General features: G+C 49.0%; 1 protein-coding gene across 6 annotated transcripts in view; it reads right to left on the bottom strand.

Annotated features, from left to right (window-relative positions):
* The window catches only part of MEIOSIN (meiosis initiator), a 35,691-nt gene extending 15,905 nt beyond the window's left edge, over nt 1-19,786 (bottom strand). Inside the window, exons 1-4 of one of the 6 annotated variants that reach the window (XM_054673972.2) lie at nt 19,392-19,786; nt 17,611-17,681; nt 13,336-13,440; nt 6,132-6,261 (exon numbers count right to left, since the gene is read on the bottom strand). In XM_054673972.2, coding sequence (XP_054529947.1) covers nt 6,132-6,261; nt 13,336-13,440; nt 17,611-17,681 — 306 coding nt within the window. In that variant the 5' untranslated portion in view covers nt 19,392-19,786. Of the gene's footprint in view, nt 1-6,131; nt 6,262-13,335; nt 13,441-17,610; nt 17,682-18,397 lie in introns of all 6 variants that reach the window. The other 5 variants (XM_054673973.1, XM_054673970.2, XM_063801920.1 and 2 more) reach the window with 5 other exon arrangements.
* Between the last annotated feature and the right edge of the window lie 46 nt (nt 19,787-19,832).

The following is a 19,832-nucleotide window of genomic DNA, read 5'->3' as shown; positions in this document are numbered from 1 at the left end:
GGCAAGAGAATCACCTGAACCCAGGCAGTGGAGGTTGCAGTGAGCCGAGATCATGCCACTGCACTCTAGCCTGGGTGACAGAGAGAGACTCTGTCTCAAATAAATAAATAAACTGAGATCTGAAGAGTAGAAGGAGTTATCCTGGGGAAATGGTGAGGGAAGAACACCAGGAAGTACTTTTTGAATCAAATTGGATCCCTAGAAAAATAAGACAACAGCAATAATCTTCCAAACTCCAAATCAGGAAACATGGTCTGATGAAGGGACTCATGTGAAGGTGTTGTATAAAACACAGACAGTCACTGAAATGATTCATTGTGGTCCACAGAAGGAAGCAATAGGCCGGGCGCAGTAGCTCACTCCTGTAATCCCAGCACTTTGAGAAGCCGAGGCTGGAGGATCATGAGGTCAGGAGATCAAGACCATCCTGGCTAACACGGTGAAAACCTGTCTCTACTAAAAATATAAAAAATTAGCCAGGTGTGGTGGCGGGCGCCTGTAGTCCCAGCTACTTGGGAGGCTGAGGCAGGAGAATGGTGTGAACCCAGGAGGTGGAAGTTGCAGTGAGCCGAGATCACGCCACTGCAGTCCAGCCTGGGCAACAGAGCGAGACTCTGTCTCAAAAAAAAAAAAAAGAAAGAAAAGAAGGAAGCTATAATCTAACCCTGTGATCTAAGAGACAGAGGTGACCCAGCCGAGAGGACACTGGTTTTGGAGAACCTGGGGCCAATCTGCCACTTCCTGGCTGTGTATTGGCAACGGGGCATTTTTATTTCTTTGAGCCTCGTTCTTCTCACCTGTGTGATGGGAATGAGGATATTAATTCTAGCTCAGATGATTATCATTAGAACTAAATAAATTAGGGTATGTGAAATCACCCAGCAGAGTCTGTGTGATAAGCATTATAAATAAAAGAGTATAACAAGGGATTCAAAAACGGCCTATATTGGCCAGGCACAGTGGCTCATGCCTGTAACCCCAGCACTTTGGGAGGCCAAGGCGGCCGGATCACCTGACCTGAGGTCAGGAGTTCGAGACCAGCCTGGCCAACATGGTGAAACCCCGTCTTTACTAAAATACAAAAATTAGCCGGGCGTGGTAGGGCGCACCTGTAATCCCAGCTACTCAGGAGGCTGAGGCAGGAGAATCACTAGAACCCCGGAAGCAAAGGTTGCAGTGAGCTGAGATCATGCCACTGCACTCCAGCCTGTAGCCGTAGCCCCTGTCTCACTGGTCTGCAGTGAGGGCTAGATAGCAGAACAAGAAGGTCTCTGCCGACTGAAGAATTGTTGGGGTGGGTGGGGAATGGGGTCCTTCCTGCAGCCTCTGTGTCTCTGGTCCCCAGCAGCCCCACGTTGTCTTGAGCCCTGGCTGTTGTGCTCAACCCTGTCTTTCTTTCTTTTTCTTTTTCTTTTTTTTTTTTTTTGAGACAGAGTCTCACTATGTTGCCCAGGCTGGAGTGCAATGGCACGATCTCAGCTCACTGCAACTTCTGCCTGCCAGGTTCAAGCAATTCTCCTGCCTCAGCCTCCTGAGTAGCTGGGACTAGAGGTGCGTGCCACCAGGCCCAGCTAATGTTTTGTATTTTTAGTAGAGACGGGGTTTCACCATGCTGGCTAGGCTGGTCACGAACTCCTGACCTTGTGATCTGCCTGCCTTGGTCTCCCAAAGTGCTGGGATTCCAGGTGTGAGCCACCACGCCCGGCCAATAGTCTTTTTTCGTTTTTTTTTTTTTTTGCGCTTTTTTTTTTTTTTTTTTTTTGAGACAGAATCTTGTTCTGTCGCCCAGGATGGAGTGCAGTGGCACGATCTCGGCTCACTGCAAGCTCCGCCTCCTGGGTTCATGCCATTCTCCTGCTTCAGCGAGTAGCTGGGACTGCAGGCGCCCGCCACCACGCCTCGCTAATTTTTTTGTATTTTTTAGTAGAGACGGGGTTTCACCATGTTAGCCAGAATGGTCTCAATCTCCTGACTTCATGATCCGCCCACCTCAGCCTCCCAAAATGCTGGGATTACAGGCGTGAGCCACTGCGCTCGGTCTTTTTTTTTTTTTTTTTTTTTGAGACAGGGTCTCTTGCTCTGTTGGCCAGGCTGGAGTTTAGTGGTACCATCTCAGCTCACTTCAACCTCCACCTCCTAGGCTCGAGCAATCCTCCTGTCTCAGCCCCACAAGTAGCTGGGACTACAGGCGCATGCTACCATGCCCAGCTAATTTTTTGTATTTTTTATCGAGATGAGGTTTCGCCATGTTGTTCAGGCTGGTCTCAAACTCCTGGGCTCAAGTGATCCACCCGCCTTGGCCTCCCAAAGTGCTGGGATTACAGGCATGAGCCACCACACCTGGCCTCAGTCTTTTTTTTTTTTTTTTTGAGAGGGAGTCTCGGTCTGTTGCCCAGTCTGAAGTGCAGTGGTACGATCTCAGCTCACTGCAGCCTCTGACTCCCAGGTTCAAGCGATTCTCCCACCTCAACCTCCTGAGTAGCTGGGGCTACAGGAATGTGCCACCACGCTTGGCTAATTTTTGTATTTTTAGTAGAGACAAGGTTTCACCATGTTGGCCAGGTTGGTCTCGAACTACCGACCTCAAGTGATCCACCCACCTCGGCCTCCCAAAGTGCTGGGATTACATGTGTGAGCCACTGCACCCGGCCAGCCTCAGTCTTTTTAAGCTTATTATCTCTAATACCAGGCTTGGAGCATATGGTTGGCACTCGCTAAGAAAAAGTCCTTATAAACCATGAAGTAATATATAAATGTTACTTATTATTACTAGTATAAAGGTTGTATGTAGAAAGCAATTGGGCATCATCCCAGATTTCAAGACAGATGCCTCAGTAATTGAAACTTCAGGAAGGTTAGCTTGGGGGCTACACCAGAGTCTGGACTCTCAAAGACCTTCTGAAGGTAAGATCAACAGGTCCTGTAACTGTCCCAACAAAGGGAGCTCATTCAGTCATTCAACAAACATCTATTGAACCTTGAGTGACAGAATGGTTGAAGGCAAGAGCCTTTGGAGTGAGATACATCTGACTCTATTTCTTTTAAGATGGGGTCTCATGGCCAGGCGCGGTGGCTCACGCCTGTAATCCCAGCACTTTCAGAGCCCGAGGCGGGCGGATCACGAAGTCAGGAGATCGAGGTCATCCTGGCTAACATGGTGAAACCCCGTCTCTACTAAAAATACAAAAACTAATTGGCCGGGCATGGTGGCGGGCACCTGTAGTCCCAGCCACTCGGGAGGCTGAGGCAGGAGAATGGCGTGAACCCAGGAGGCAGAGCTTGCAGTGAGCCGAGATGGTGCCACTGCACTCCAGCCTGGGGTACAGAGTGAGACTCCGTCTCAAAAAAAAAACAGAGGGTCTCACTCTGTTGCTCAGGCTGGAGTGCAGTGGTGCGATCTCGACTCATCGCAACCTCCACTTCCCAGGCTCAAGCTATCCTCCTGCTTCAGCCTCCTGGGTAGCGGGGACCATGGCTGGCTAATTTTTGTATTTTTTGTAGAGATGGACTTTCGTCACATTGCCCAGGCTGGTCTCGAACTCCTAATCTCAAGCAATCTGCCTGCTTCAGCCTCCCAAAGTGCTGGTATTACAGGTGTGAGCCACTGTGCCTGGCCACATCTGAATCCCTCCCTCTCTCTTTCTCTCTGTCTCTCTTTCTATCTCAACTCTGTGCCTGTGGGCGATGTGACCATTCTCTGCACTTCAGTTTCCTCAGACCAAAGAATGAGCATAGCCATACATCTCTCACAAGCCTTGCGGGAGAGTTAAATGAGAAAAATGTATCTAAGACACTTAGCACTCAAGGTCTGACACCTGGAACGCTCAGTAAGTTGGGAACGGTTGTTACTGCTGTCTGCTGTCTGCTCTCTGCTCTTGCTAGGCCCTGTGGGCAAGGGGGACAGAGATGTCTCCTTTATGGCTCTCGCAGAACTCCACCTGAAGGAGGTCGGAAACAAGGAAGTAATTGCAGTGATACGCTGGGGGTGTTCATGGTCAGAGGGAGAACCTACATGATCAGACGGGGCAGGGGGCAATTCACCAGCCAGAGTGGTGAGGAAGGACACTCTGAATCAAAGCTGCACCCCAAGTCTCTAACACAGGAGAGGCAATTCTCACAGCTCCCGCTATGGCGCGGAGCACTGGACTGAGCATGTCCCACGGCCCCGGGATGCGGGTTGTCTGTGGAGCAGGACCCCGTGATGCAGCTGAGGGAAGGATGAAGAGGTGGGAGAAGAGGGGTTCTGAAGACAGCAGAGGACACATGGTAAATAAGTAGGCTGAGGCCTGGGGAGAATTCCAAGAGATGTGGCCATCCGGTCATTTATGAAACATCGCCAGTCCCCTGACAAGACTGCCATTCCTCAAGGGGAGGGACTGTGTCATAGTCATCTCTGGCTCCCCAAGGGCTATTCCAGCACCTATGCATGCCAAAAACTCACATTCCTCAAATATTTTAGCACCATCGTGGACTGTATAATGCATCCCCCCAAAGTTCCAAAGATGTCCATGTCCTAGTCCCCAGAACCTATGAATATGTTGCCTTGTATGGCAGAAAGAAAGGACTTTGCAGATATGATTGAGTTAAGGATCTTTTTTTTTTTTTTCTTTTGAGACAGAGTCTTGCTCTGTTGCCTAGGCTGGGGTGCAATGGCGCGATCTCGGATCACTGCAACCTCTGCCTCCCAGGTTCAAGCAAATCTCCCGCCTCAGCCTCCTGAGTAGCTGGGATTATAGGCACGCGCCACCACTCCTGGCTAATTTGTTGTATTTTTAGTAGAGACGGGGTTTCACCATGTTGGCCAGGCTGGTCTCAAACTCCTGACCTCAGGTGATCCACCCACCTCGGCCTCCCAAACTACTGAGCCCGCTGTGTTAAGGATCTTGAGATGGCCTGATTATTCCTGTTTATCTGGGTGGGCCCAGTGTAATCACATATAATCTTACAGAGGTAGGAATGTCAAAGGCAGGGAAGGCAATGTGACAACAGAAGCGGTAGGACAGGAAAGACATTTGAAGATGCTTCCATGCTGGCTTTGAGGGACCATGATGGGTCAAGGAATGCAGGCAGCCCCCAGAAGTTGGCAAAAAGAAAGGAAACAAACTCTCTAGAGCTTCTAAGAGGAACCAACCCTGCTGACAACTTGACTTTAAACCAGTGAGACTGGCTGGGTGCAGTGGCTTATGCCTGTAATCCCCGAACTTTGGGAGGCCAAGGTGGGCGGATCACTTGAGGTCAGGAGTTTGAGACTAGCCTGGGCAACATGGTAAAACCTCGTCTCTACCAAAACTATAAAAAATTAGCCGAGTGTGGCATGAGCCTGTAGTCTCAGCTACTCGGGAGGCTGAGGTGGGAGGATTGCTTGAGCCTGGGAAGCAGAGGCTGCAGTGAGCTGAGGTCCAGCCACTACACTGTAGCCTGGGTGAGACAGCGAGATCCTGTCTCAAAAACAAAACAAAACAAAACAAAACCTAAAAACCCCAAAACAAAACCTAAAAACCCCAAAACAACCAAACAAGTGAAAAAGCCACTGAGACTGATATTGGACTTCTGAACTCCAGAACCATAAGAGAATAAATTTGGCTGGCCACAGTGGCTAACGCCTGTAATCCCAGCACTTTCGGAGGCCAAGGCGGATGGATCACCTGAGGTCAGGAATTTGAGACCGGCCTGACCAATATGGTGAAACCCTGTCTCTACTAAAAATACAAAAAAACTATTAGCTGGGTGTGGTGGCCTGTGCCTGTAGTCCCAGCTACTCAGGACTCTCAAAAACAAAAAAGAACAAAGAAAAAAAGAAAGTCTGGGTAGCCTGAGAAACTGCCCAGAGTTCTGTAGCTGTGAAGCTAGAGGGCTCAAACCCATGGCTATTTGATTCCTGGAAAAATGATCTTCGTGCTATCTCTATTTCCCCAGCCCGGTTTCTCCTCTCTCCTTTGCAAAAAAGGATCCTCCAGGCACCTAGTTATGGGATCACAGACTCCCGGAAATTCCCGTTCAGAGTAGCACCATTCCCATTTGAATGCTGCCACTGAAAGGATCTGTCCAGGTTTCCCAGGAGAGGGTGACCCATTTGCTGCTATTTAAAGACCTGCGTCCCAAATCTGGCCCCTCTCCTCTAGTCCCTGTACCTTTGTGAGCTTCTGGGTCCCCGTCTTCAGGGCTATGGGCAGCAGCAGTGCCAACTCTTGCAGCTTGCTAGTGTGGTTTTTCCTCTGCTTCTTGTTTGGGGACAGGAGCTTGTTTTGGTTCCTCTGATTCCTGTTTGGGGACAGGAGCTGGTTTTGGTTAGGACATCCAAAACTGAATTCCATATCCAACCCGCAAACCTCCTGTCTGTGTTACTCATTTTAGGGCTGCCCGCACCCCACCCTGGACACCGAGGACAGAATCCCAGGCATCACCCGTACTTGTTACTTTCCCTTAGCCCTTAATCAGTCAGTCACCAAATCTTACCCACTCCTCTTCCATGACCTTCTCTTCAACCCCACAGCCCTGCCCTAGTCCATGTGTTAACATCCTGATAGTTCACTCAACCCTGCCATTTGGCCTCTTCCATCCCTACTGTCTGCTAGAGTCAGGGTGACCTTTCTGAAACACAAATCTGACCACGTCACTCTCTTGCTTCAAACCTCTCCATGCCATCCCATTGTTAAGGATCAAGTTTAAGGTCCTAATGTGGGGTGGGTGCAGTGGCTGATGCCTGTCATCCCAGCACTTTGGGAGGCTGAGGCAGGAGAATCCCTTGAACCCGGGAGGTGGAAGTTGCAGTGAGCCAAGATTGCATCACTGCACTCCAGCCTGGGAGACAAAGTAAGACTCCGTCTCAAAATAAATAAATAAATAAATAATAAAAATACAAAAATTAGCCAGGCGTGGTGGCAGACGCCTGTAATCCCAGCTACTGGGGAGGCTGAGGCAGGAGAATCTCTTGAACCTGGGAGGTGGAGGTTGCAGTGAGCTGAGATCATGCCACTGCACTCCAGCCTGGGCGACAGAGTGAGACCCTATCTCAAAAAAGAAAAGTTCCTAATATGGCTTATCATTTGCATCCTGCCCCAGCTGACCATTCTGGTGTCCTCCCTTGCTTCTTTGTCTCTCTCCCATCAACTGATTGTCATTCCACAGGATGTGTGAAGTAGCTCTGCTAAGGCCCCCTCACCCTGGTGCTCACACACCTCTGATCACTTCACCAGGCTGTCACCTGTGTCGGGGGTACCACTGTACCCCTAGCACCTAGAACAGGGTCTGGCATATTGTGATGACTCACTGTGTATTTGCTAAGTGAATTAATAAATAAGGACATGAAATAAGTTGTCTCGGCTGGGCGCGGTGGCTCATGACTGTAATCCTAGCATTTTGGGCAGCTGAGGCGGGTGGATCACTTGAGCTCAGGAGCTCGAGACCATCCTGGCCAACATGGTAAAACCCTGTCTCTACTAAAAATACAAAAAATTACCCAGGAATGGTGGTGGGCGCCTGTAATCCCAGCAACTTGGGAGGCTGAGACAGGAGAATTGCTGGCTGGCTAATTTTTTTATTTTTTGTGGAAGTGCGCTCCACCGGCCAGGTGCGGTGACTCATGCCTGTAATCCCAGCACTTTGAGAGGCCGAGGCAGGCAGATCACAAGGTTAGGAGTTCGAGACCAGCCTGGCCAATACGGTGAAACCCCATTTCCACTAAAAATAGAAAAATTAGCCAGGCGTGGTGGCGGGCGCCTGTAGTCCCAGCTACTCGGGAGGCTGAGGCAGGAGAATAGCTTGAACCCAGGAGACGGAGATTGCAGTGAGCTGAGATCACGCCACTGCACTCCAGCCTGGGCAACAGAGCGAGACTCCGTCTCAAAAAAAAAAAGAAAAAAAAAAAAGAAGCGCACTCCACCATGCCGGTGGCGCGTGCCTATAGTCCCAGCTACTTGGGGGGCTGAGGCAGGAGGATCACTTGAGCCACGGAGGTCGAGGTTGCAGTGAGCCGTGATCACTCCATTATACTCTAGTCTGGGTGAAAGAATGAGACCCTGTCTTGAAAAATAAAACAAAAAACACCAAGAACAAATACAGCCCCTTCTTCTGGAGATTACAGTATAGTTGTGGCTAAAGTAATTAATCAAATTGTCACACAAACAAAATTGCAAGTAAGATCAGAAAAAGCTACATAATTTACTGGGTTCAGAGGCCATTGTAAATGGAAATGTGGAGCCTCTTGTTCAAAAATTGAGAATTTCAAGGTGGTGAGAGCAGGCCAGGCGTGGTGACTCATGTCTGCAATCTCAGCACTTTGGGAGGCCAAGGCAGGCAGATCACCTGGGGTCGGAAGTTCGAGACCAGCCTGACCAACATGGAAAAACCCTGTCTCTACTAAAGGTCAGGAGTTCAAGACCAGCCTGACCAACATGGAGAAACCCTGTCTCTACTAAAAATACAAAATTAGCCAGGTGTGGTGGCACATGCCTGTAATCCCAGCTACTAGGGAGGCTGAGGCAGAAGAATAGCTTGAACCTGGGAGGCAGAGGTTGCGGTGAGCCGAAATCGCGCCATTGCACTCCAGCCTGGGCAACATGAGCAAAACTCCGTCTCAAAAACAAAACAAAACAAAAAAAAGATGCTGAGAGCAGAGCATCAAACCAAGCATTGGACCATCCTAAGCACAGGGCCCTATGTGACTGCCCAGGTCATATGTCTATGAAGCTAGCCGTGATAAAGAAAAAAGTGTTGCTTGGTGTTATGGAAACTTGTAAAAGGAGGCCGGGCATGGTGACTCACACCTGTCATCCCAGCACTTTGGGAGGCTGAGGTGGGCTGATCACTTGAGGTCAGGAGTTCAAGACCAGCCTGGCCAACATGGCAAAAACCCATCTCTACTAAAAATACAAAAATTAGCTGGACATGATGCCTATAATCCCAGCTACTCAGGAGGCTGAGGCACGAGAATTGCTTGAACCTGAGAGGCGGAAGCTGCAGTGAGCTGAGATTGTGGGTGACAGAGCCAGACTGTCTCAAAAAAAAAAAAAAAAAAAGTAAAAATAAGAAGCTTGTAAAAGGAAATTGATCTAAATGCTAAGTGGCAAGTGTGGTGTCACCAATACATGAAGAGGCCATGCTTTGCTTTTGACTGAGTGTGGTGGCTCACATCTGTAATCCCAGCACTTTGGGAGGTCAGGGTGGGAGGATCACTTGAGCTCAGGAGTTCAAGACCAGCCTGAGCAAAAAAGTGAGACCTCGCCTTTATGAAAAAATAAAAAGTTGGCCGGGCATGGTGGCTCACACCTGTAATCCCAGCACTTTGGGAAGCTGAAGTGGGCAGATGACTTGGGCCCAGGAGTTCAAGGCCAGCCTGGCCAACATGGCGAAACCCTGTTCCTACTAAAAATACAAAAATCAGCCAGGTGTGGTGGCACGTGCCTGTAATCCCAGCTACTCGGGAGGCTGAGGCAGGAGAATTGCTTGAGCCTAGGAGGCACAGGTTGCAGTGAGCCAAGATCGCACCACTGCACTCCAACCTGGGCAACAGAACAAAACTCTGTCTCAAAAAAAGAAAAAAAATCACTGATGAGTCCCCAAGTTACCTCCTGGTAGAAACCATAACTTTGAGCCAAGGGGGTGCTGGGGTTCTATCCTTCGAGATAAATTGAGTAGGCTGAGCGTAAACTCCTGTCTAGCCCTGATAAATAAATAAATATATATATATCACATTATTTCCCATGTGTTCTAGAGGGGCCCTTGGCAGACCCGACAAGAAACAACTCAGGAAGCAAGGAAGAAAAAGTGTCCAGGTCTACTTATAAAGTTCAAGGTGTTATTTGACCTTGTCTCAGAGGGTTTCGTATAAACCATAGTCCCTGGGTGTTTATTCTGGGTTTTACAAAGCACCAGGTGAACCTTCTGGGTAAACACAGAGGTTAGAAAGGGAGCAACTGAGTGGATGGGAATCCCAATGTCTTGGCATCCCCAGTGTCTGGGCAGTAGTCCTGAAGAAGTACAACCTGGGCTCCGCTCTCAGGGGCCTCCAGGAGCCAGGTACCACCTCCCAGAGCTGCCTCTTTTCTTTGCTGGATGGTTCGGGTTTTAGCCAATTTCTTCCCTCACAATCTGTATATTTGCATCCACTAATCCCAGCTGTGCCCTCTGGGTTTTCAGGGAACAGGTCAGCTCCAGTCACATAGGTTTTCTTTCTGTTTCTCTAAACTGCCAATTTTATTTCTGCCTTCTCTGTTTGGAATGTTCTGTTGCCCTGGTTGTTGTTGTTGTTGTTTTGTTTTGTTTGTTTGTTTTGAGACAGAGTCTTGCTCTGTCACCCAGGCTGGAGTGCAGTGGCGCGATCTCAGCTTCTGCAAACTCCGCCTCCCGGGATTACACCTCCTCAGCCTCACCCTCACGTTCTCCTGCCTCAGTCTCCCAAGTAGCTGGGACTACAGGTGCCTGCCACCACGCCTGGCTAATTTTTTGTATTTTTAGTAGAGACGGGGTTTCACCGTGTTAGCCAGGATGGTCTCAATCTCCTGACCTCATGATCTGTCCGCCTCGGCCTCCCAAAGTGCTAGGATTACAGGCGTGAGCCACCGCGCCTGGCCTGCTTGTTTGTTTTTAAAGAGACAACGAGTTGCTCTGTCACCCAGGCTCACATGTAATAGCACAATCATAGCTCACTGTAACCTCAAACTCCTGGGCTCCAGCAATCCTTCTGCTTCAGTCTCCCGAGTAGCTGGGACTTTAGGCATGCACCACCATGCCAGGCTATTTTTAAAATTTTTTTGTAGAGACAAGGCTGGGTGCAGTGGCTCACACCTGTAATCCCAGCACTTCAGAGGCCAAGGCAGGATGGTCCCTTGACCCCAGGAGTTTAAGTCCAGCCTGGGCAACATAGTGAGACCCTGCATCTACAAAAAACTTTTAAAAATATATTTTAAGCTGGGCGTGGTGGCTCACGCCTGTAATCCCAGCACTTTGGGAGGCCAAGGCAGGTGGATCACCTGAGGTCAGGAGTTCAAGACCAGTCTGATCAACATGGTGAAATCTTGTCTCTACTAAAAATACAAAAATTAGCCAGGTGTGGTGGCAGGTGCCTGTAATCTCAGCTACTTGGGAGGCTGAGGCAGGAGAATCACTTGAACCCAGGAGGTGGAGGTTGCAGTGAGCAACCGAGATCATGCCATTGCACTCCAGCCTGGGCAACAAGAGCAAAAGCTCCGTCTCAAAAAATAAATAAATAAATAATAAATAAAATAAAATAAATTTTAAAATAAATTCTTTTTTGGAGACGGGGTCTCTCTATATTGTACAGGCTGTGAAATCTTATTTCTTTCATTAATTTATTAATTATAAATATGAACTCCATGAGGGCAAGAATTGGTTGGTTGGTTGGTTGGTTTTTGAGGCAGAGTTTTGCTCTGTTGCCCAGGCTGGAGTGCAGTGGCAGGCTCTTGGCTCACCGCAACCTCCACCTCCTGGGCTAGAGTGATTCTCCTACCTCAGCCTCTCAAGTAGCTGGGATTACAGGCACACGCCACAGGGCAAGAATTTTTGTCTTATTTATTGCTATATCCCAGGCTGATTTATCCATAAAATGCAGAAAGCACAGTGCTTGGAACCCATGATACTTTTAGGGGCTCATGAAAATATTCTAATTCCTTTTAAATTAGAACAAAAAATAAATATCACCCCATCTGTAGTATACTTGTCTTCATATCAATACTATCATAAACCACAATTGTTAATATTTTTCTTTTTTTTTTCCCCCGAGACAGAGTCTCGCTCTTGTCCAGGCTGGAGTACAGTGGTGCGATCTCGGCTCACTGAAACCTCCTCCTCCCAGATTCAAGCGATTCTTCTGCATCAGCAACCCAAGTAGCTGGGATTGCAGGTGCCCGCCACCATGCCTCCCAATTTTTGTATTTTTAGTAGAGACGGGGTTTCACCATGTTGGCCAGACTGGTCTCGAACTCCTGACCTCGTGATCTGCCCGCCTTGGCCTCCTAAAGTGCTGGGATTACAGGCGTGAGCCACCGCATCCAGCGTTAATATTTTTCTATGGAAGAAGGGGATCAAGAAGGTAAAATTGTATAGGGCCCACAGAAGCCATAATGCTGCGCTGGTTATATCCCTTAAGTCCTGGAATAATGCCTAACACTTAGTGGGTGCTCAATAAAGAATTATTGAATTAATGAATACTGAGAGGTCTTGGGATAGCTGCTCAGACTTCTAAAGTGGCATATGAACCTAATTCTCAAGTTTCCTTTTCCCTGAGCTAATCAACCTGAACATACCCTAGTTACTTTATTATCATTGTTATTATTATTATTATTATTATTATTATTATTGAGATGGAGTCCCGCCTTGTTGCCCAGGCTGGAGTACAGTGGCACGATCTCGGCTCACTGCAACCTCCGTCTCCTGGGTTCAAGCGATTCTCCTGCCTCAGCCTCCCCAGTAGCTGGGACTACAGGCACGCAACACCATGCCCAGCTAATTTTTGTATTTTTAGTAGAGACGGGGTTTCACCATGTTGGCCAGGATGGTCTCAATCTCCTGACCTCGGATCTATCCGCCTTGGCCTCCCAAAGTTTTGGGATTACAGGCGTGAGCCTCCGTGCCCGGCCTTCATTTGTTTTAATAGTGTGTAGGGATGTAAGAGTAAGAGCTGCCCCAAAGTGGGACAAAGCAGGGGACAGTCCCAGGAGGTGGCATAAAGGTTGATATATAAGCTCCAGTTTTTGAAGCAGAAAGACTGGGATTCAAATCCTAGTTCCTCCACTTGCTGTGTGACTTTGGGCAACTGCTTTCACTTCTCTGTGCCTGTTTCTTCCTCCTTTACAAAATGGAGGTGGCTAGGAAAACCTTGATCTTATCTGGAAGGTGTTTCGTATAGTGCCTGGTACATAGGGAGTGTTCATGAAATGTTAGTTCAAGAAAGCGTGTGGGGCCGGGTGCAGTGGCTCACGCCTGTATCCCAGCACCTTGGGAGGCCAAGGCAGGCAGATCACCTGCGGTCAGGAGTTCAAGACCAGCCTGACTAACATGGTGAAACCCTGTTTCTACTAAAAATACAAAAAATTAGCTGGCCGTGGTGGCACGTGCCTGTAATCCCAGCTACTCGGGAGGTTGAGGCAGGAGAATCACTTAAACCCTAGAGGCAGAGGTTACAGTGAGCCGAGATTGTGCCACTGCACTCCAGCTTGGGCAACAAGAGCAAAGCTCTGTCTCAAAAAAAAAAAAGGAAGAAAGAAAGCATGTGTGTACAGTCATTTGTCAGAATGATTTTAGGGGTAAGAGGTGTTGAACAATGGGCTATGTTTTTGCTTGGCCAACATCCAATCCCCCCTTTTCTGTTAACAGTACCTCAGTTTTCCTTTGAGCAACCATTTCTCCTCCATTCTCAGTCCATGTGGTTCGGAGGGGTTGACCTTATCTTCCCCTTCCACTAGGGAGCACAAAACCAAGGTCCTGCCAAGAATAGTCACAGTGATTGGTTCAGGGTTGGAGTGGTAATCCTAGGTTTGGCCAATCAGAGTCAATCAATCTTAGAAAGATGTTTTCTCTTCTGGGTATATGGAGTTGGCAAGATATAGACCTGGAACTGCTGGGAACCATCTTGCCCTTCCAAAGGGACAACCCGCAGCTGGGCACAATGACTCATGCCTGTAATCCCAGCACTTTGGGAGGTTGAGGCAGGCAGATCATTTGAGGTCAGGAGTTCGAGACCAGCCTGACCAACATGGTGAAACCCCGTTTTCACTAAAACTATGAGAAAATTAGCCAGGCCTGGTAGCACATGTCTGTAATCTCAGCTACTCGGGAGGCTGAGGCAGGAGAATCCCTTGAACCCAGGAGGCAGAGGTTGCGCTGAGCTATCACGCCACTGCACTCCAGTCTGGGCGACAGAGCAAGACTCCATCTCAAACAAACAAACAATAAGATAAAATATATAAATAAAGCAAAGGGAGAACCTGCTTGAGACAGAAGCCAACACAGACAATACCAGAGCCAAGAGACGCAGATTCCCGGCAACATCATTTAACCTCCATCCTGGAACCAGCCAAGGCCGACATCCCTGAATTTTTTGTTTAAATGATCCAATAAATCCCTTTTTATGCTTAAGCCAGTTTTTGCTAGGTTTCTGTTCTTCGCAACTAACAGTCTTTATCAATACAAGGACCCCCATATCTAGAAAGGGGGATGAAAGTATGAATTGTGGGCAACTCTAAAATTCCAGGAGGAATGGGCAGCAGGATAGGCATTCTTCATTTTCTTCATGGTGCTTCTTCTGAGCATAGTATCTAGGTAGAGAACCTAAACAAAGCACACAGTCCTCGTGTTACAACAGTCGGACTTAACATTTTTCGACTTTACGATGGTGTGAAAGCCATACAAATTCAGTAGAAGCCATACTTCTCTTACTGTGCTGGGCAGCAACACTGGGCCACAGCTCCCAATCAGCTATGCTTTTTTTTCTTTTTTTAGACTGAGTCTTGCTCTGTTGCTGGAGCGCAGCGGCGCGATCTTGGCTCACTGCAACCTTCGCCTCCCAGGTTCAAGTGATTCTCCTGCTTCAGCCACCTGAGTAGCTGGGATTACCGGCACACACCACCATGCCTGGCTAAATTTTGTATCTTTAGTAGAGATGGGGTTTTGCCCTGTTGGCCAGGCTGGTCTCAAACTCCTGACTTCAAGTGATCAGCCCACCTTGGCTTCGCCAAGTGTTGGGATTACAGGCCTGAGCCATCAACCATGCATTTTTGACATACAATATTTTCAGTTTATGATGGGTTTATCAGGACATAACCCCGTAGATGCTTAATTTTGGAGTTAATGAAGAGATAGTTGGATGGAAAGTCACTGGGGGAGATGGTAGGGGTTAATATGAACTTGGCCTTATTTTTTCTTTATCCAGACTTTGGAGGGAGGGAGAAATCTGATCCAACCTCCAATCTGCTGTGAAAATTCCCTCTATAAGATTCATTACACTTGGTAAGTGCTTGATGGATGAATGAATGCGTGAATAAAAGAAAGGAAGTAAAGACATGGTGGCTCACGCCTGTAATCCCAGCACTTTTGGAGGCTGAGGCAGGAAGATCACTTGAGCCTAGGAGTTTCAGACCAGTGTAGGCAGCATAGTGAGACCCTGTCCACAATTTTTTTTTTTTTTTTTTTTGAGACAGAGTTTCACTCGTTGCCCAGGCTGGAGTGCAATGGCGCGATCTCGGCTCACTGCAACCTCTGCCTCCTGGGTTCAAGCGATTCTCCTGTCTCAGCCTCCCAAGTAGCTGGGATTATATCATGCCCAGCTAATTTTTGTATTTTTAGTAGAGATGGAGTTTCACCATGTTGGCCAGGCTGGACTCAAACTCCTGACCTCAAGTGATCAACCCACCTTGGCCTCCCAAAGTGCTGAGATTATAGGTGTGAGCCACCACACCTGGCCAATTTTTTGTTTTTTAATTAGTTGGGCATAGTGGCGTGTGCCTGTGGTCCTGCATACTTGGGAGGCTGATGTGGGAGGACTGCTTCAGTTTGGGAGGTCAAAGCTGCAGTAAACTGTGATCGTGTCACTGCACTCCAGCCTGGGGAACAGAGCAAGACCCTGTCTAAAAAGAAAGAGCCAGGCCTGTAACCCCAGCACTTTGGGAGGCTCGGTGGATCACTGGATCCCAGGAGTTTGAGACCAGCCTCGGCAACATGGCAAAAACCCATTTCTACGAAAAATACAAAAATTAGCCAGGCGTGGTGGTGCACGCCTATGGTCCCAGCTACTCAGGGGGCTGAGATGGGAAGATTGTTTGAGCCCAGAAGGTCGAGGCTGCAGTCAGCTGGGATTGCACCACTGCATTCCACATTCCAGCCTAGGTGACAGAGCAAGACCTTGTTTCAAAAAAAAAAAAAAGGAAAGAGGCCAGGCTTGCTGACTCACACCTGTAATCCTAGCACTTTGGGAGGCCGAGGCGGGTGAATCACCTGAGATCAGGAGTTCGAGACCAGCCTGAACAACAGGGTGAAACCCTATCTCTACTAAAAATACAAAAATTCGCTGGGCGTGGTGGCATGCGCCTGTAGTCTCAGCTACTCGGGAGGCTGAGGCAGGAGAATCGCTTGAACCCGGGAGGCGGAGGTTGCAGAGAGCCGAGTTCATGCCATTGCACTCCAGCCTGGGCAGCAAGAGTGAAACTCCATCTCAAAAAAAAAAAAAAAAAGGCTGGGCGCAGTGGCTCACGCCTGTAATCCCAGCACTTTGGGAGGCTGAGGCGGGCGGATCACGAGGTCAGGAGATCGAGACCATCCTGGCTAACATGGTGAAACCCCATCTCTACTAAAAAATATATAAAAAATTAGCCAGGCATGGTGGCGGGCGCCTGTAGTCCCAGCTACTCAGGAGGCTGAGGCAGGAGAATTGCGTGAATCCAGGAGGTTGAGCTTGCAGTGAGCCCAGATGACGCCACTGCACTCCAGCGGGCGGATCACGAGGTCAGGAGTCCAAGACCAGCCTGGCCAACACAGTGAGACCCTGTCTCTACTAAAAATACACACAAAAAAATTAGCTGAGCATAGTGGCGGGCACCTGTAATCCCAGCTACTTGGGAGGCTGAGGCAGGAGAATCGCTTGAGCCTGGGAGGCAGAGGTTGCAGTGAACCAAGATCACGCCACTGCACTCTACAGCCTGGGCATCAGAGTTAGACTCTGTCTTAAAAAAAAGGAAAGAAAGAAAGACACTCAGAATGTCAGTTGGGCGTGGTGGCTTAGTAATTCCAGCACTTTGGGAAGATAAGACAGGAGGATCACTTGAGGCCAGAAGTTCAAGACAGGCCTATGCAACATAGCAAGACCCTGTCACTACAACAAATAGAAAAACTGGCTGGGTGTGGTGGCATGTGCCTGTAATCTTAGCTGTTCGGAAGGCTGAAACAGGAGGATCAAGCCCAGGCTCAAACCCAGGAGTCCGAGGCTATAGTGAGCTATGATGCCACCACTGCACTCTAGCGTGGGCAACAGAGTGATACCCTAACTCTGAAAACAAACAAACTCAGAATGTCACAGGCTGCAAGGACCTTAGAAGTTATCTTTGCCCTAAAAATAAAAAAAGAAATGGGCTGGGCATGGTGGCTTACACCTGTAATCCCAGCACTTTGGGAGGCTGAGACAGGTAGATCACTTGAAGCCAGGAGTTGAAGACTAGCCTGGGGAAAATGGCAAAACCCTATCTTTACAAAAAATACAAAAATTAGCCAGGCATGGAGGCATGCGCCTGTAGTCCCAGCTACTGGGGAGGCTGAGGCAGGAGAATCACTTGAGTTCAGGAGGCGGAGGTTGCAGTGAGCTGGGATCGCAACACTGCACTCCAGCCTGGGCAACAGGAGTGAAACCCTGTCTCAAAAATAAGTAAATAAATAAATAAATAAGAAATGATCTTTGCCGATCACCGCAGAGTACTCTCATCTGGAAAATGGTAGGCATCTTTGTACACAACTTCCTCATGAGATTGTTGTATGGATTAACAGTTATCATACAAACAAAAGGTTTGGCAAAGAGTCTAGCAAACGGTAAATGCTCAGCAAATGTTTTTGTTATTATTATTCAATGAGAGTGGCTGGGGCTATAAGGGAGATGGGGCAAGCCCTTACCTGTCACTGGGACCCAGTGAATTAGCTCTGGGCTGTTCAGAGGAACCCAAGTATCTGCTGGAACCAAACATCTGCAAAGAGGGAAAAAGAATGATTAGTGACCTCTGGGATTGCAGGAAGGATGGGCAGGAACCCTGATGGGCACCCTTCATCTTCCCTATCATGCTTCTTTGAGCACCCAGAGATCCCAAAATAAGAGTCCCTAGCCCCAACAAATTATGGGCCCAAAGACCCAAATTAAACAGCTAAACCTTGGCCAGAAGTGGTAGCTCACACCTGTAATCCCAGCATTCTGGGAGGCCGAGGCAGGCAAATCACTCGAGGTCAGGAGTTTGAGACCAGCCTGGCCAACATGGTGAAACCCCATCTCTACTAAAAATACAAAAATTAGCCGGGCGTGGTGGTGCACGACTGTAATCCCAGCTACTTGGGAGGCTGAGGCAGGAGAATCACTTGAACCTGGGAGGCGGAGGTTGCACTGAGCCAGGATTAAGCCACTGCACTCCAGCCTGGACAACAGAGTGAGACTGTGTCTCAAAAAACAAAAACAAAAACAAAAACAAACCCCTAAACCTCTAAAAAGGCACTAAAACTAATACTTTAGAGTCCCAAAATGAGGACCTAAATCCTCACTTTGGAGCCCTTCCAAAGCCAGGTACAGTGGCTCACGCCTGTAATCCTAGCACTTTGGGAGGCCAAGGCAGGAGGATTGCTTGATCTCAGGAGTTTGAGACCAGCCTGGCAATATGACAAAACTCCACCTCTACAAAAAAAAAAAAAAAATTACCTGGGCATAGTGGCACATGCTTGTAGTCCCAGCTACTTGGGAGGCTGAGGTGGGGGGATGGTTTGAGCCCAGGAGGTCAAGGCTGCAGTGAGCTAAAATCGCACTACTACACTCCAGCCTGGGTGACAAAGTGAGACCTTGTCTCAAAAACAAAAAAAAAGGAGCCCTCACAAACCTACAAACCCTAAATTCTAATACTGAGCTACCCCAGACCCTCAAACTGTCAACTTCTGATCTTCAAATATGATCCTAATACTAAGATTACAGACTGCAAGCTGTAACACTATGAACCTATATCCTAAGATAAGAAATCCAGGCCCCTATGAAACAAATCTCACTCCTCCAGATTGACCTCTTAGACGTCCAAACTGTCCCTCAAATTGTGGCCCCAACCCTAAAACTGAGATCTCGAATGTGGGTCCTACTCTGAAACCCCAGACCCTAAAACTGGAGCTCCCATACTCAATGTGGGCACTCCAGGCCCTAAAACGTGCTTCTAAAGACTCAAACTGCGACTCCAGATCCTAAAGCTTCATACTCTACATTGGGATTTAGGCCCTAAATCTATACTGAGGCTTCAGTTGCCCCAAATCAGGCTCCAGACTCTCAAAATGTTACATCATAACTCAGAACTAAGACTTCCAGATCCCCAAATTGGGATCTCTGGATTCCAAGGAGAAAGCTTCCAGTCACAAAACTCAAGCTCTTCAGATTCCAGAACTAGTCACCCCTAGACACAAATCCCGAGATCCCAGATCAGAACTCGAGAGCCCGGATTTCCAACACAAACAGAGTCTTCCGTTCCTCAAACTCGAACCTGGACCCCCGGCTTCAAACCCAAACTCCGTCGCCCGTGGCCCTGCACCCAGAGCATGTTCTATTCCCCTGAGCCCCCCCGAGGGAGGTTCCTGTGGGGATCCCGGGTTCCCCTAAGCCCAGCTAGTGCTGGGGGAGGCCCCCTGCCCCGCGCCCCATTCCCCTTGGCCTCCAGCACCCGCCTCAGGGCGTGCAAAATGGCGTGAGGCTGCCCCCGCCGTTCTGGTTTCTCCGGGCCCCACTCTAGGGAGCCCGATCAGACAGCGTCTCGCGCGGGTCCCGGGAAGCCGGCCGTGCGCGCGGGGATCCCAGACGGTCTCGGACACCACGTTCCCAACCAGGCTTGGGGTTGGGTGCGAATCCTCCCGGCGCGAGGATCCTGCGCGAGGCGTGAGGAGCAGAGCAAGAGTGCGTTCCTGAGGCCAGGCCACGCCCCTACCAGTTCCAGCCAAGGTGTGCTGGGCACGAGACGACGGGGTTGAAAGGGCAGGGTGCAAGTGGCCGTGCGCACGCGCGCCTTGGGAAGGGCCCTGTCGTCTTGCACAGCGTGAGCTCGGCCTCAAGCCTTCTGACAAGGCCTTGGTCGGCGTGAGCCGCTAGGTGACCAATCAGCGCCCGC

Source organism: Pan troglodytes, chromosome 20, assembly GCF_028858775.2.
Source record: "Pan troglodytes isolate AG18354 chromosome 20, NHGRI_mPanTro3-v2.0_pri, whole genome shotgun sequence".
Classification (NCBI taxonomy): domain Eukaryota; kingdom Metazoa; phylum Chordata; class Mammalia; order Primates; family Hominidae; genus Pan; species Pan troglodytes.
This window is presented reverse-complemented; position numbering and strand designations above follow the sequence as displayed.